At 41.3% G+C, this 18,011-nt stretch overlaps 1 protein-coding gene across 2 annotated transcripts in view; it reads left to right on the forward strand.

Annotated features, from left to right (window-relative positions):
- Positions 1-18,011, forward strand: part of SLC18B1 (solute carrier family 18 member B1) — a 72,563-nt gene that overhangs the window by 44,327 nt on the left and 10,225 nt on the right. For both annotated transcript variants that reach the window (XM_069726003.1, XM_069726004.1), the window contains exons 7-13: positions 1,647-1,783; positions 5,578-5,679; positions 5,770-5,861; positions 12,981-13,076; positions 13,902-13,976; positions 16,169-16,262; positions 16,340-16,392. In XM_069726003.1, coding sequence (XP_069582104.1) covers positions 1,647-1,783; positions 5,578-5,679; positions 5,770-5,861; positions 12,981-13,076; positions 13,902-13,976; positions 16,169-16,262; positions 16,340-16,392 — 649 coding nt within the window. The remainder of the gene's footprint in view (positions 1-1,646; positions 1,784-5,577; positions 5,680-5,769; positions 5,862-12,980; positions 13,077-13,901; positions 13,977-16,168; positions 16,263-16,339; positions 16,393-18,011) is intronic.

Below are 18,011 nucleotides of genomic sequence, written 5' to 3' on the forward strand. Positions count from 1 at the left end.
AAAAAACTTGCACGAGTCTCACACCTCAGTACCCGCCACTGTCGCCGGCACTCGGAATGGAGTGTTCAGCTGCATAGAAATACATGCAACCGCACACTTCGATCCCGAGTGCCGGCGGCTGTGCCGGGTATTCAGTTGCGAGACTCGTGCGAGTTTCTTGCAAGTGTGATCCTGGCCTAAAGCAAATTTCGTGCGTGTGTCTTTCTTTAAGACCGGCATCACACATGCAAGACACTTGGACGAGTCTCGCATCTTAATACTTGGCACTGCCGCCGACACTTGGGAGCAGAGCGTGACACAAAAAAAGGATTAACCTGATCGTTAAACAGCGTAGCGAGGAAAAAAAAATCAAAACTCCATAATTATGTTTTGTTTTTTTTGTTGCTGCGACATTGCATTACAATGCAATAACTGGTGATCAAAAGATTGTATCTGCACAAAAATGGTATAATTAAAAACATTAGCTCGGCATGGAAAAAATAAGCCCACACCCGACCCCAGATCATGAAAAATGGAGACGCTACGGGTCTCGGAATATGGCGCATTTTTTTTTTTTTTTTTTAAGCAAACATTGGATTTTTTTTTCCAACACATAGATAAAAAAATAACCTGGACGTGTTTGGTGTCTATGAACTCGTAATGACCTGGAGAATCATAGGGCATGTCAGTTTTAGCATTTAGTGAACTTGGCATTGAAGCCAAACAAAAAAAACAAGTGTGGGATTGCACTTTTTTTGCAATTTCACCGCACTTGGAATTTTTTTCCCATTTTCTGATACACGACATGGTAAAACCATTGGTTTTGTTCAAAAGTACAACTCATCCCGCAAAAAATAAGCCATGGCCATATTGACGGAAAAATAAAAAAGCTTTGGCTCTGGGAAGAAACGGAGCAAAAAATGAAAACGCAAAAGCGTAAAAAGCTTCGGTCATGAATGGGTTAAAAAAGTTCTGTCATATGACCTTGTTATCCTCTCATAAGCCCCAAAAGTCATACCTATGGTGACAAAATCACAATGGGCTGATTCATTAGTACTTTAGTACTGATATTGCCAATCTTGATAAAGGGGTCGCTGGTATACTATGTGCTGAATTCATTAAGAGGTGCACGCCCCAAATATTTTTTGCACTTGGGTTTCATTAGAAAATGTACAGCATTCGCCTTTTGTGGTTTCTGTGTTGCATTATCTATTGTAATACGGGTTTACGGACAAATTCTCAGATTATTTTGCTGGAGTCCTGGGTTCAAACCCCACCTTGGACAACATCTGCAAAGAGTTTGTATGTTCTCCCCGTGTTTGCGTGGGTTTCCTCCGGGTTCTCCGGTTTCCTCCCACATTCCAAAGACATACTGATAGGGAATTTAGATCGTGAGCCCCATCGGGGATAGTGATGATAATGTCTTTAAAGCGCCTAGGAATATGTTAGCGCCTTATAAAAATAAAGATTATTTATTATTATTATTATTAGAAAATGCAATACAGAGACTATAGAAAACAAGTGCTGCAAATCTGTAAATGAAACCCAAGTGCAAAATATTTTGTTTAACCCAAAAAATGCATGCTAACCCTTTTATTACTTTAGTGTCCTAATATCCAAGAAAAAAAATGATATACTTTAATTTACAATGTCTGTATTTGTTGCAGATTCTTCACCTGGTAAAGACTCCTTTTGGAGTTTGGTCAAGCTACCAAAGGTTATGCTGATGTGTTTTATTATATTTTCATCGAGTTCATGTTTAGGATTTTTGGATCCAACCATGTCACTTTTTGTTACAGAAACTGTAAGCATTTAGCACTTATTTTTTTCATAAACGTTTGTAAAGTAATAGGTATTCATTAGAGTCAACTAGGTTCTATCTGTGGCTCCCTTCCCTTCTTATTTAGGAATAACATTGGTAATCCACAGACTATAAGTTATTAACAAGAATTCCCAAAAGACTAAAGGACTTAAGTCCAAACCAATCTGATCTTCCAGGATGCAGGATCCTGGCATGCAGAAGGGGATCCCATGGTCTGCCTCACTGAAAATGCCCGATCTTGTGAGTTATAGACAAGTGTCTCGATCGGAACTAAATGACCTAATTAGCTGTGCCACATCATTTACAAAGCGGTTACCATTTCCAATGATGATACCGATGGAGAACTGCTTAGGAAACGAGGCTACAGTGGTGTTTTAGTTCAAAGCATGAGATTTCACAGCCCGGAAGGTAGGACTTGACTTTTTTGTAAGAAAGTCTGGTCTTTTAACTTTATTTTATGGAAACTTCTACAATTTTTGTCCTAACGTATCTATTGTCTATATGTGGCTGCCCCCACTTTTCTTGATAAGTGAACAGCAACAGACTGGTGATGGGTATTTTTTCAAAGGAGTCTAACAGCACAGGATGTCTGTTCAAGCCAAGTGCAGGCGCTCCGTGCACCATTGGTGTGGCCAAACAATTTAGTGCAAATTCCCACCTACTTATTTTCCATCCATCTCTGTCAACCCCCTCTATTCTGATTTGTCAGCTTTGGATTTAAAAATCCATAGAATGGCAGAGATGCATGGAAAACAAGTAGGTGGGAGCTTGCACTAAATAGTTTGGCCACACCAAGGGTGCACTGAGCGACTGTACTTGGTTTAAACAGTCGTTCTCTGCTGACTGACTTTCTTTAAATTTGAATGAGAATTTGTTAGGAACTTTAGTATCACAAAACTAATTACATGTTTGGCCACAAATGAATATTCCATCACTAAGTAAGTCAAGTGTATTTTGGGCAGGCCAATTTAAGGGTATGTGCATACGGTGTCTTTTAGAAGCTGGCTGGATCGCCGCCCTCCTGCTTGCTTCTTGTGGATGATGCGACCCTGCATCATCCAGGCTCCCCAGCATTGCACTCCTGTGCAGGCGTACTTCTCTGCCCTGTTAAAGGCAGAGCAAAGTACTGCAGTGCGCAGGTGCCGGGGCTCTTTGACCTTTTCTGGCACCTGAAAGCAGCATAATATAGGGCAGGAGAGCCTGATTCTAATGGTGTATTACTTATTGGGTTGCTTTGTGTAGTTTAGATAGAATCCCTATTTTATCTGTTGTGGATGTAGCAGTGGTCACAATACTCAGCTGTGTATAACAACACCCACACTGCTGATTGGCAGCTAACTGACAATATACACTGAAAACTGCCAATCAGTGGTGGGGGTGGGGTTCAACAGATTATCATGACTGCTATGCACGTGAGACATGATTGTACAGTGTTTAAACTAGAACACATAGCCTAACAAGTGACACATCTTTGGAATCAGGCTCACTTACCCCATATTATGTTCTCAGATTAATAGCAAATACCTGCTGACAGATCACCTTTAACCCCTTTCTGGGCTCAGACGGGATAGTACGTCTGAGGTCAGATCCCCTGCTTTGATGTGGGCTCCGACGGTGAGCCCACATCAAAGCCGCGACATGTCAGCTGTTTTGAACAGCTGACATGTGCGTGCAATAGCGGCGAGTGGAATCGCGATCCACCCGCCGCTATTAACTAGTTAAATGCCGTTGTCAAATGCTGACAGCGGCATTTAACTACCGCTTCCGGCTGCGCGGACGGAAATACGCTCATCGCCAACCCCTGTCACCTGATCATGGGTCAGCGATGCATCGGCATAGTTACCAGAGGTCTCCTTGAGACCTCTATGGTTGCTGATGCCGGCTTGCTGTGAGTGCCACCCTGTGGTCAGCGCTCATAGCAAGCCTGTAATTCAGCTGCATAGGAGCGATCTGATGATCGCTGCTATGTAGCAGAGCCCATCAGGCTACGCCAGCTTCTAGCCTCTCTTGCAGGCTATTGAAGCATGGCAAAAGTTAAAAAAAAAAACAATGTTTTAAAAAAATATGAAAAAAATAAAATTTAAATCGCTCCCCTTTCACCCCATTCAAAATAAAATCAAATATACACATATTTGGCGTTTCCAAGTTCAGAATCGCCCGATCAATCAATAAAAAAAGGATTAACCTGATCGCTAAACGGCGTAGCGAGAAAAAAATTCGAAACGCCCGAATTACGGTTTTTTTTTTGTCACCGTGACATTGCATTAAAATGCAATAACGGGCGATCAAAAGAACGTATCTGCACCAAAATGGTATCCCTAAAAACTTCAGCTAGGCCGGCAAAAAATAAGCACTCATCCGACCCCGGATCACTAAAAATGGAGGCGCTACGGGTATCGGAAAATGGCGCAATTTTTATTTTTATTTAGCAAAGTTTGGAATTTTTTTCACCACTTAGATAAAAATAACTTAGACATGTTTGGTGTCTATGAACTCATAATGACCTGGAGAATCATAATGGCAGGTCAGTTTTTGCATTTAGTGAACCTAGCAAAAAAGCCAAACAAAAAACACGCATGGGATTGCACTTTTTTTGCAGTTTCACCGCACTTGGTATTTTCTTCCCATTTTCTAGTAACACGACACGACATGGTAAAACCAATGATGTCGTTCAAAAGTACAACTTGCCCCACAAAAAATAAGCCCTCACATGGCCAAATTGACAGAAAAATAAAAAAGTTATGGCTCTGGGAATGAGGGGAGCTAAAAACGAACATGGAAAAACGGAAAATCCCAAGGTCATGAAGGGGTTAAAACATCACAGGCAGAGGAGACTACAGGTACCAATACAATTTAATGCACCCCTTCCTTACTGGACTAATATTCCTGCTTATCGGCAGTAATTGCACAGTACAATATTTGTGGAGCACAATCTTAGAAGAGCAATCTGTTTGCAATGCATTTTTATTGGATTGTGTTAAATCAAACACTTGTTGCAATGAAACAAGATTTTAGGATGTATAAAAAGATAGATAAAATCCCGCGATCCCAACCTATTGTTACCACTTTATAAATCACTGGTGAGGCCACATTTAGAATATCGAGTCCAGTTTTGGGGTCCTCATTTTAAAAAGGATGTTCAGAAATTATAGTCAGTTCAAAGGCGGGCAACTAGAATCTTACAAGGGATGGAAGGCTTCTCATATGATGAAAAGTTGGGCTTGTTTAGCTTAGAAAAAAGATGGCTGATGTCATTACAGGGGACTCGCACATGACTTATTCCTTCCAAGGACCATACGAAGGACCAGCGGGCACTCATTATGGGTGGATGAAACGCGATTTCCGCAGCTAAATAGGAAAGTGTTCTTTACAGTTAGAGCAGTCAGACTGTGAAATGCCGACCACAAGAGGTAGTAATGGAAGACAATATAACAGCTTTTAAAAAAGAGTTGGATGATTTCGTCAGTGCAAACAATATTGTGGGTTATAGTTAATTTAGTGACAAAATGCACAATTGTTGGAGAAAGATTGAGCTTGATGGATCTAGGTCTTTTTTCAACCTATGTAACTATATAATCATAATTTTTTGTGAAATCACACTGCAATGTTAATCTATTTCCTATGAAAAAGAAGACTTCAAGGCTACAAAAAAATTGCAGAAAATTGAACGCAAACAATAATCTTCAGTTTAGTATATCCTTTATTTATGTATGCCTTGGTAGTGAAATCTCTTAACTTTCTAAATAGTGACTATCGTTCTCTATTTGTGCTCCTAGTTTCATTTGAAAGTCGGTTATGTTGGATTAGTTTTTCTTGGCCTCGCTGTATTTTATGCAATAAGTTCACCACTTCTTGGAGTGATAAGTGACAGGTTACCGGTAAGTTATATCATAATTATACTGGAACACCTTTAGGCAATATAAGTTATGTAATATGATTAGTAATCTAACTTTTTCTTATAAATATAGAAATTGAGAAAGTGGCTTCTTATTGTTGGCAACCTTGGTTCCGCAATCTGTTTCTTTATGTTAGGACCTGCACCTATATTCCACATTGACAGGTATGTTAACATCTTGAAAAATATGTATTATGTCCTAGATGTCACTAGGATGAAAACCTGCTCTGCATAGCTGTTTGCTGGACATAATGCTAATGTACCAAGCTGACAATTGGGAGCCACCCATTAGGGGCCCAAAAGCCATAGATCTTTAGGTGGGGTTTATTTACTGTAAGGGTGTGTGCACACTGAGTCTTTAGTCTGAGTTTTGCAGCAGGAACAGTGTGCCTGGTCCAAAACCTCCTCAACATATACTCAGTGTGAACATGCTCTAAGGATTCAAAAATAAAGTTTCATCTGCAACTTACGGTAAATTTTAAGTTGCATGTTAATGAAACATGTACTGTATAACTAGAGCTCCGTGGATTGATAAACTGCAAATTGGCCTTGAGTCAAATTTCCTGAAATCCACCAGTCCCTGTAAATTCAAACAATTTGCAATTTGTTTTGTGTGGATTGAAGAAAAAAAATGCCCAGTGCCATTTCTCATATTGCTGGAGAGAGAGGCACAGATGCTCGCTGGCTTCCCCGTAATGCCTTATAACTGTCACATCACATAGGCTGGCACAGTCAATACTGTAAGACGGCAATCAGAACAGCCAATCGCAGCATTTCTCAGTGTTTCAGGCAACAACACTGATGTCCCAGCCTATTTGGTCCTCCAAGAGCACCGATCCTAGGCTGGTGCCCGACAACGCCAGCGTCACCAGAAGCCTGTGACACAACAATCTGTCACTGCTGAAGGAAGAAGAAGAAAGTAGACAGAACAGAGAAGAAAGAAGAGAGCAGAACTGTAAATGTTATGATCCCTGATCCCTGCCCGATCTCTTCTCATCTCCCTCTTTTTAACCCCCTCCAACCTCTTTTGCACCACCTCCGTGCTCACATCCAGCAGCTGCCGAGCTTTGATTAGTGACGCATTTCACTAGTCAGAGCTCGTGTCTGCTGTTTTCCACTTTCCTTTTTCACCCCCCCCATTGCGCCCTTCTGTGCGCACATCCAGCAGCTGCCGAGCTTTAATTAGTGACGCAATTCACTAGTCAGAGCTCGTGTCTGCTGTTTTCCACTTTTCTTTTTCACCCCCCTCTATTGCGCACATCCAGCAGTTGCCGAGCTTTGATTAGTGACGCAGTTCACTCAACAGAGCTCGGGCCTCCTGTTTTACACTTTTCTTTTCACTGACTTTTTTTTTTCTCCCCAGTTGCTGCTTTTTTTCTTTTAGCTTTTTCTTTTCAAACATTAAAAAGTTTACACCAAGCACTCTATCACACACAAAACTAAATAAAGTACTGACACAATCACCATATACATAAAAAAAAAAATGTTTTTTGTCCCACTCGTCCCAGAAACGCTATTCAGTGGAGGAAGCATATGCTTTCCTTGCCTCTGACACTGATAGTGAGGGAGAGGATCCCACATTTCTTTATTTCAGATTCGTCCTCCTCCTCCTCCTCTTACGCCTCCTCCTCTTCCTCTTCAGATGCTGCTGAACTGCCACATAGACTAAGGTGAAGCAGCGAACACCCATTCCAGAAGATGAACCAGAGACCCCCATTACTGACCCCGTATGGATCTCCCCTCCTGAAAATTATGGGCCACTGATTCCTGTTTTTGTGGCACAATCAAAAATCAAGTTTGACACCACCGGCCTCATAGAACTAGACTTTTTCAAAGTCTTTTTCTCAGAGGATTTTGTTATCATGGTGGGCCAAATTAATTTGTACGCTTATCAATTTTTGGCACAAAACCTTGATTCATCATTAACTAACTGATCTCCTGTAGACACAGTTGAAATGATGCAGTTTTGGGGCCTGGTCCTTTACATGGGGATCTTGAAGAAGCCAGAAATTCGACAATATTGTTTCATACAACACTCCAGTGTTTCCTGAAGTTGAGATGCGAACTCGGCTTCAGGAAAATGGCCGCCGCGATCTCCATCTGCGCACGCGCGGCATCCCGCGGCCATTTTCCTGAAGCCACAGGCAGCAGAGGACTCCATATGCGCACGCGCGGCTTCAGGGAGATGGCCGCCCCCACAGATCACCAGGGAAATAGCGCCGATCGCGCGTTTTTTCTTCTCCTGCCCAGTGGATTCAGAAGATGTGGATTTAGAAGATGTGCAAACCACTACGCCACCAACGGAAATATATGCAAGATCTGGGGGAAGATACAGCGATGTCGCCACGCCCATATGACCTGACCAGCCTGATTGACAGGCGAAAACGGCGACTTTGGTAAGTTATTTTGGCAGCTTAGGGGTGGAATCAGGGTACACAAAATACACTATAGTAACGCACAGCTCAGGCCCTATTTAACAGTATTTTTATCTCGTACTGAAAAACCTGGGTGACAGGTTCCCTTTAAGATCTGAGGAACAAATGGAGGAGGAAGACGTGATGGGTAAGCAACTGTCAGGAGGTAAAGAGGATAATCATCCAATCATCCCTTCTCTGTTGCTTGTGATTGACGGTAGGGGACGAAGGAAACAAGCATCAGTGTTACCCAGCAACCAACACACCATGGGCTTGGACCTCATGGAATAGCCAGACATAGGAGTGCCTTCTTGCTGCACTCTATGCAACATGATCCCCGTATAGTTATGATTTCAAATAGTGTTGACTACTGGGTTGCCGCTCTTTTAGATCCACGTTATAACACAAAATTTTGCCCGGTACTTCCCTCCCTGGAAAGAAACCCGTGAATGCTGGAGTATCGAAACACGCTTTTATGCAACCTTAAGAGACGTTTTCCCCAAGACAGCAGTGCGGCACACACTGTGCATCGCAGCTCTAGACTTCCAATCTCCGGCACGTCAATTTGTCAACGCCAAAACATTAGCAGCAGCAGTATAAGTGGAAGAAGCAATTTCTGTGAGTCCTTTTGACACTTTTTTTTTTAGACCATCTTGTGCACCAGCACAACAAAGTCCAAGTCTTACATGTGGTGAATGAATGGAGGGGATGGTGCAGGACTATCTAGAACTGAATATCCATACCATCCAGGAGGGTTTTGACCCTTTCACATTTTGGTCTTCAAAAGTGGATGAGTGGCCTGAGCTCGCCTCTCACACCTTGGAGGTTTTATTATGTCCGGCAGCCAGCGTTCTCTCAGAACGTGTCTTCAGCTCTGCTGGTGGTGCCCTGAAGGATAAGCCCAGCTGGCTGTCCCCTGAAAGTGTAGACCGCTTAACTTTCATCAAGATGAACAAGTCTGGATCTCCAAGGAGTTCTGCACACCAACCGCAGACTGTGCAGATGCTGCATTGATCTCACATAATTGCAGTCTGTGATATCTTTAATCTGGCTTCTGTACCTGCTTCTGCTGAAGATGTTAACACAAAATTGTGGAAATATGAACAGTCATGGTTGGTCTCCATCTGCTGGCTTGGCTGTAGTGGAAGATGTGTCGGTCCCTATTATATGATTTCTACTCTCTTGAAATTGATGCCACTTCGATGGTGTAAAGACCTCATTTTTTTGAATTTTGAAGACTCCTGGCTGGGTGTCCATCTGCTGGGTTGGCTGGGCAGGAAGATGTGTTAGTCCCCTTTATCTAGTTATACTGTATTGAAGTTGATGCCACTTTGGTGGTGTCTGCCGCTAATTGTTTGAAATGTGAACACTCCTGATTGCATCTCTCCATCTGCTGGGTTGGCTGTAGTGATAGATGTGTCAGTTCTATTTAGACTATTTCTACTATGGTGAAATTGATGCCACTTTGATGTCTGCTAATAATTTTTGGAAATGTGTAGACTCCTGGTTCAGTCTCCTTCATGTGTGTTGCCTGTTGCAATAGTAGTCTACGAAACGGATATTTGTGCCACCTGAGTGTGTCTGAGCATAAAAACCGGTTGAGCTGTTGCATGTGGTATCAGGGCTCCTAGCACAGCAGTCATACACCAATCCCCGTTGCACCTCATCTTAATTTGAAGTTCAGTTCAAAGCTGTAAATGCTGGCCCAGACCCTGATACCCCATGCATGGCTGATTTGCTGCCGTACCATTCTAAAAGTTGTACTGTGGGTGAATTGAGGCCACTTTCTTGGTGTATGCCCCTAATTTGATGTTTTGGCAGATTTGGGGCACATTTGAAGGCATTGTGTATGCATTTGTTTTTACCTCCCATTGACTTCAATGGCGTTAGGTTATGTTCGTCGAATATTGCAAGTTCAGCGATCGTAAACCGAACATTGAAACATTCGCTCATCTCTAGTCAAGATAAGCACGGAGGTCTTCATCAGACCCCCGGCTTTCATGGTAACCCTTTGGCGCCCCACATTCATGTTATGGGCATGCTGATATGCTGTGGGAATGACACACACCCCCACCATCCTGTGTTAAATGATGCTGTAAATCTCTGACAGCGGTATTTAACAGACCAGGCAAAAAATAAAAACTTCATGGGAAATCAATAGTGATCTTTATTCAGAACAAATACACAGACAATAAAACACAATTCAAAAGGTTAACTGCAGAGACTGATGAAAATGGTAACTATACAGCTGATTTCTGTGCCCTTCATATAATGAGCTCAACAGCATATACAAATATAAAAAAAATAAAAATATGCAACCTTAAGAGAGATATGGCCCACATGAAGAAACTTATACCAGGCTGCCACCTGGTATAAAAGAATAGCATGAGCTTGAACCTCTCACGGAACACTGTTTAATTCAACATCCAAAAACAAAAGTAGTATGACACTTGCCGTCCACCTGAACTGACATCTGAAGCAAGGAGAACACTAATTAGAGAAGCAGCCAAGAAGCCCATGGTCACTCCGGAGGAGATGCAGAGATCCACAGCTTAGGAGGGGGAATCTGTCCACAGGACATCGATTAGTCGTCTGCTCCACAAATCTCGCATTAAGAAAGACCTTTTTGAAAGCAAGCTATAAGAAGATCTTTTTAGAGTTTGCAAAATGCCATTTAGAGGGCACAGCTAGAATGTGGAAGAAGGTGCTCTGGTCAGATAAGACTAAAGTAGAATTTTTGGGTTACATGCAAAACGCTACGTGTGCAGGAAAACTAATATTGCATGTCACCATGATAATACAATCCCTACTGTCAAACGTAGTGACAGCATCATGCTGAGGGGAGGCTTTTCCTCAGCAATAGCAGGGAAGCTGGTTAGAATTAATGGAAAGATTGGGGGAGCTGAATATAAGACAATCCTAAAGGAAAACCTGTTATGGAAATACTTTAGACTGAAAAATTATTGAAAAAGATATTATTGTGATGGGAAGGTATATACTGTAGGTGGAGGGAGATATTACTACAATAGTGGTTATGATCCTAACCTCTTTAGCAGGAAGACAGTGTCAATCCTTAGAGAATGATATCTGCCAGGCTAAAGACAAAATTGTAACTGTATAGATAAATTGCTATAAAAATACAGGTACAAGTATAGTATTCAAACATTACCAAACATGGTTGACAGTTGTGTTTCACTCTGGCAGTGAGTGAGAGGCTTAAGTTATCTACAAGATAATGGAGCGGCACCACATTAAGGGAAATAAAGCATGGCCGATAAATATGTTATTATTGTATAAAGTCTTAGGCTACTTTCACACTAGCGTTTTCTGCAATCCGTCACAATGCGTCGTTTTGCAGAAAAAACGCATCCTGCAAAAGTTTTGCGACGGGGAGATTCCGACACTAATGTGAAAGGAGCCTTACCGGTGGTGGTTAGTGGCCATATGCCCGCATCCAACGTGGTGTCCGCCGCTAGTTGGAGTGCAAGGCAGGACGTGTGTGAGCCCAGATGTGGTGAGGTGGCGAGACAAAGCGTCCGCGCCGAGGACCGGAAGTACATCACCGGAAGTGATGTATGTATGCGTTCCACTCGCTACTAGAGTGCGTACCACCACATAGCAACCTCTGTTGTCTGCTGTAGATCAGTGCGCAGTAGACGGAAAGGTGCGGTAACTTCAGAAATGTAAACTACTATGTGATGAAGCAGCCGGGTAGGGACGGAGGAGCCGCGAAAGTTCAAGGGGAAGGAGGATCGGGCAATGAATTGCAAGACTAAATCAATATAAGCGGCTCTGTGAAAAAACATAAATTGATTAGTAACAATGTAATGGCGAGTATATTACCGCGACACAATGAAACATATAAATATAAGAAGACTATTAAGTCAGCTATAACATGGAGTAGGTCAGTGGATGATATATTTAGAGATTACAATTAGTGTCATAAAGACGAATTTAGATGAATGATAATGTCATCTGCTGGTGTAGGTCCACTGTGCTTTTATAAAGACCAAAGTCAGCACAGCCGTGTACCAGAAAATTTTAGAGCACTTCATGCTTCCCTCTGCCGATCAACTTTTTGGAGATGGAAATTTCATTCTCCAGCAGGACTTGGCACCTATCCACGCTGCCAAAAGTACCAATACCTGGTTTAAAGACAACAGTATCACTGTGCTTGATTGGCCAGCAAACTCGCCTGACCTTAACCCCATAGAGAATCTATAGGGTATTGTCAAGAGGAAGATGAGAGACACCAGACCCAACAATGCAGATGAGCTGAAGGCTTCAATCGAAGCAACCTGGGCTTCCATAACACCTCAGCAGTTCCACAGTCTGATCGCCTCCATGACACTCCGCATTGATGCAGTAATTGATGCAAAAGGAGCCCCGACCAAGTATTGGTGCATTTACTGCACATACACTTCAGTAGGTTAACATTTCAGATTTTAAAATCAATTTTTCAAGGTGAGGAAGAAAAGAAGAGGACGACATTGTATGAAGATGGGAGGCTCTGGACCCGGACCGCGACGCCCATCGGACCAGACCACATCGGGAACACCCCTGGGTGAGTATAATCTAACTTGTTTTTCTTATCTTTTAGGTTACATCAGGGGCTTATCTACTGCATTACAGAATGCTGTAGATAAGCCCCTGATGCCGGTGGCCTTAGCTTATAGGTGAATTTTGGGGTGACAGATTCCCTTTAAGTGAATTATCTGCATTTCTGCCCTGTTGGCACTAGGTGGTGCTGTATCATTTGTAACGAAGGATGGAATAGCCTAACAAGCTATGACCTTGTTTTTCAAGATGTAATATGTTGTGTAGTGTAATGCTTTAAATATGATGGATTTTTTTTTCCTGTCTTTTTCAGTAAACTTTGGCTGTTTATCTTTATACTGGTTTTGGATGGATTTTTCTTAGGTCTTTCTGGCATACCAGTTTATCCAGAAATGCTCAGTGCAGCATAGTAAGTAGAACATTTAACTTTACTATTCAATTTGAACCATTGGTACAGTTTGAAATTGAAGAATATTGGAAAGTTTCTAAGATATTGATGACTAATCTTTAAGAGAAGTTTTCAAGATGATATTTTTAGGAGTCGAGCACCCTCTCTGATCAGCAGGTTTCATGGCCACTGGAAGTACATAGTGTATGGACAAAGCTCAGAATACCATGTAGTGTATGACCTCGGGTAATGCACAACAGTAGATTCTGTATTACCGTGTAGTTGTGGTGTGCAGTTCTGTACACTGTGTCCTGCCAATGACTTCAGGTCCTGATGTAATAGCTATTTGGTCGGCTCTCTGGCTGTCAAACCTCCAATGATCCGATATTGACCTATGTGAAGAATTGGTCATCAATAGCTCAGTATATCCAAGTTATCTGTTGTATATGCTGACTTTGGCTGTGATACACATTTGTGGGTATGTATTCTGACCCCAAGGGTACTGCTACAGCAACAAGTAATTGGACAAAAAGTCTAACTGTGTTGTCTTTTTTGCGACTTGCTTGCCACAATGCGCTCGGGGGGCAAAATGTGACCCCATTCACTTGTATCGCATTGCAATGTAGCAGTGACACATATCAAACTTGTGTCGCTCTCAAAGTCCGCACATAGCCCCAGCATAAAGGTGCACATAATACATTAGATGTGTTAGAAATGAATTTTGAAGCCTTTACTTACTCCCTTATGTCTTTCATTTCTGGTTTTGACTTTTTTTGCTACAAATGGACCATTATGTGATTTTGCGATGTAACTGTTTTGAACCATTCACATCTTATTTGCTTCCAGTGAGAATGGCTTTGACGAAGGCCTCAGCACTTTGGGCTTGATATCTGGACTATTCAATGCAATGTGGTCTACAGGGTATGTGCTTCTTTATCATTAGTAGTTGTATTGATACTACCACTTTTCATTAATGTGATTATATGATCCTGTTTATCAGTCAAAAGAAAAGCTGCACAACATTTAGTGATCGAACGGCCACATTGTCAGATTCTACAACTCCTAAAATCCACAATAAAACATAAAAAGTTTAGAGATTTTAAATCTGATACACTTTTGTTATACCTAACAAGGAAAGTTATATATTTCTTAAAATAGGGAGTCCCAGGAATTTAAATCCAACCTATTGTGATTACAGGGGACCCTGGGTGAGCAGAACAAGAGACAAGGTGATCACACATGGCCATTTCCAGCATATTTTAGAAGGATTAGGGAGATGGCTGTGTGTTTCACAACTCCAATAAACTATATTACAGTAAGCTGTATACTTGAACAGCCATCTAGTAGTCTCTTCTCTGGAGTATGTCATGTGCATATAGTGAGAAGGCTATCAATTAGAAGTGGGAGAGTTTATCCAAAACTATAGTACCCAAATTCCCAACACTGTAAGATGATACGTCGCATCAGGAGAGTTACTCGTTTGACTACATCACCCCTAGATATTAATTTAAAATATAGGGAAAACTGTGTGGCAAGATAACTTCCACAGAAAATGTCATGCTGATTCAAATATCTCTCTTATCTTCTATTTATGTAGTAAATAAAGGGAACCTGTTATGATACTTATGCATATTAAGCTGACCCCAGGGTCTTGTTGTCAATGTGTTTCCACTGTTTTGGTACATCAGGGGGTCTGCCAACATGACATGGTGCCCACCATTGATTCCAGCCAATTTTGCGTTCAAAAAGTCAAATGGTGCTCCCTCCTTTCTGAGCCCTGCCATGTGCCCAAACAGTGGCTTTCCCCCACATACGGGCTATCAACGTACTCAGGAGAAATTGCACAACATATTTGGGGTTCATTTTCTCCTGATACCCTCGTGAAAATAAAAAAAAAATTGTTCCAAAGTAAATTTTTTGTGAAAAAAGTAAAATGTTCATTTTTTTTCTTCCACATTGCTTTAGTTCTCGTGAAGCATCTGAAGGGTTAATAAACTTCTTGAATGTGGTTTTTTGCACCTTGAGGGTGCAGTTTTTAAAATGGTGTCACTTTTGGGTATTTTCTGTTAAATTGACCCCCCCCCCAAACTCACTTCAAATGTGAGGTGGTCCCTAAAAAAATTGGTTTTGTAAATTTGAAAATGAGAAATTGCTGGTCAACTTTTAACCCTTATAACGTCCTAACAAAAAAAAAAAATGTTTCCAAAATTGTGCTGCTGTAAAGTAGACATGTTGGAAATGTTAGTTATTAACTATTTTGTGTGACGGCACTCTCTGATTTAAGGGTACAAAAATTAAAAGTTTGAAAATTGCAAAATTTTCCACGTTTGGCAAATTTCAGTTTTTTTCATAAATAAACACAAGTTTTATGGAAGAAATTTTACACTAACATGAATGTTTCGAAAAAAAATTCTCAGAATCAGTGGGATATGTTGAAGCGTTCCAGAGCTATAACTTCATAAAGTGACAGTAACATAATAACATAGTTAGGTTGAAGGAAGACTATAAGTCCATCTAGTTCAACCCATAGCCTAACCTAACATGCCCTAACATGTTGATCCAGAGGAAGGCAAAAAAAAACCCATGTGGCAAAGAGTAAGCTCCACATTGGGGAAAAAAATTCCTTCCCGACTCCACATACGGCAATCAGACTAGTTCCCTGGATCAACGCCCTATCAAGGAATCTAGTATATATACCCTGTAACATTATACTTTTCCAGAAAGGTATCCAGTCCCCTCTTAAATTTAAGTAATGAATCACTCATTACAACATCATGCGGCAGAGAGTTCCATAGTCTCACTGCTCTTACAGTAAAGAATCCGCGTCTGTTATTATGCTTTAAACTTCTTTCCTCCAGACGTAGAGGATGCCCCCTTGTTCCTGTCTCGGGTCTATGATTAAAAAGATCATCAGAAAGGTCTTTGTACTGTCCCCTCATATATTTATACATTAAATATTTATACACACCCCTGACCAATCAGTGGTCAGAATTGTAAAAATTGGCTTGGTTTTTAAGTACCAAATTGGCTCTGTCACTAAGGGGTTAACGATAACAACATGTATTGATGTTTACATATTTTTGTTAAGCAAAATTTCCTTTATCTATTTTCAGATCATTTGTAGGCCCAACTCTTGGTGGATTTTTGAATGAAAAGTTCAGCTTTCGGTCTGCAGCTGCCTTTCAAGGACTCTTACCTCTGCTAGCTGTAAGTTACACAGAGTTTTGTATCAGTTATGTGAAAGAAATTATGGTTTTAATACTTGCTATTTTATACTTTTGCAGTTTGCACTGTGTTTAATATTTTATACCTGGGAAGCACATAACACCAGAAGAAGGTAAAATGTCATAGTATAATTAAAGCATTTCTTTGAAGAGCAGTACTAATTGTTTCATCATGAGTTTATTATGTGTGCAGAAAGTGTGGTACATTAAGCTCTTGTTACCAGTTTCCAGTAGCTCAATACACATAAGGATAGAAAAATACCTATATCTGTGGTGTACTCCTGCACTGCTGAAGCAGATTGACAATACCACTTCCATTTTCAATGTGTGGATAATAATCCAACAGTCCAAGTGATGGGGAGGTGCTATACCTGCAGAGTCAGTGTGACTGTGAATTGATTGTTCTGTAATATACTGCAGTAACAGTGCCTAATAACTAGTAGTAGTAGTAGTATGCAAATCATAATTTCACTTTTTAAAAGTGTACACAATGGGGGAGATAATAAAAAACTGTCTAATATTAAAGCTGGCTTTGTTGCAAATATCAACCAATCAATGCTCAGTTTTCACTTCTCTGGTAAAGCGAAAGCTGCCCTCTGATTGGTTGCTATGTGCAGCTCAGCCGGTTTTGCTATTTGGCAGTCTTGTAAAGATTTTTTTTGCCGGCACTGTAGTAGTAGTACATTGCAAACAAGGAGGGTCAGTAGTAGTACATTGCAAACAAGGAGGGTCAGTAGTAGTACATTGCAAACAAGGAGGGTCAGTAGTCGTACATTACAAACAAGGAGGGTCAGTAGTCGTACATTGCAAACAAGGAGGGTCAGTAGTAGTACATTGCAAACAAGGAGGGTCAGTAGTAGTACATTGCAAACAAGGAGGGTCAGTAGTAGTAGTCGTACATTGCAAACAAGGAGGGTCAGTAGTAGTAGTCGTACATTGCAAACAAGGAGGGTCAGTAGTAATAGTACATTGCAAACAAGGAGGGTCAGTAGTAGTAGTAGTAGTAGTACATTGCAAACAAGGAGGGTCAGTAGTAGTACATTGCAAACAAGGAGGGTCAGTAGTCGTACATTGCAAACAAGGAGGGTCAGTAGTAGTAGTACATTGCAAACAAGGAGGGTCAGTAGTAGTAGTCGTACATTGCAAACAAGGAGGGTCAGTAGTAGTACATTGCAAACAAGGAGGGTCAGTAGTAGTAGTAGTAGTACATTGCAAACAAGGAGGGTCAGTAGTAGTAGTAGTACATTGCAAACAAGGAGGGTCAGTAGTCGTACATTGCAAACAAGGAGGGTCAGTAGTAGTAGTAGTAGTACATTGCAAACAAGGAGGGTCAGTAGTAGTACATTGCAAACAAGGAGGGTCAGTAGTCGTACATTACAAACAAGGAGGGTCAGTAGTCGTACATTGCAAACAAGGAGGGTCAGTAGTAGTACATTGCAAACAAGGAGGGTCAGTAGTAGTACATTGCAAACAAGGAGGGTCAGTAGTAGTAGTCGTACATTGCAAACAAGGAGGGTCAGTAGTAGTAGTCGTACATTGCAAACAAGGAGGGTCAGTAGTAGTACATTGCAAACAAGGAGGGTCAGTAGTAGTAGTAGTAGTAGTACATTGCAAACAAGGAGGGTCAGTAGTAGTACATTGCAAACAAGGAGGGTCAGTAGTCGTACATTGCAAACAAGGAGGGTCAGTAGTAGTAGTACATTGCAAACAAGGAGGGTCAGTAGTAGTAGTC

This window comes from Ranitomeya imitator, chromosome 5 (assembly GCF_032444005.1).
Source record: "Ranitomeya imitator isolate aRanImi1 chromosome 5, aRanImi1.pri, whole genome shotgun sequence".
Classification (NCBI taxonomy): domain Eukaryota; kingdom Metazoa; phylum Chordata; class Amphibia; order Anura; family Dendrobatidae; genus Ranitomeya; species Ranitomeya imitator.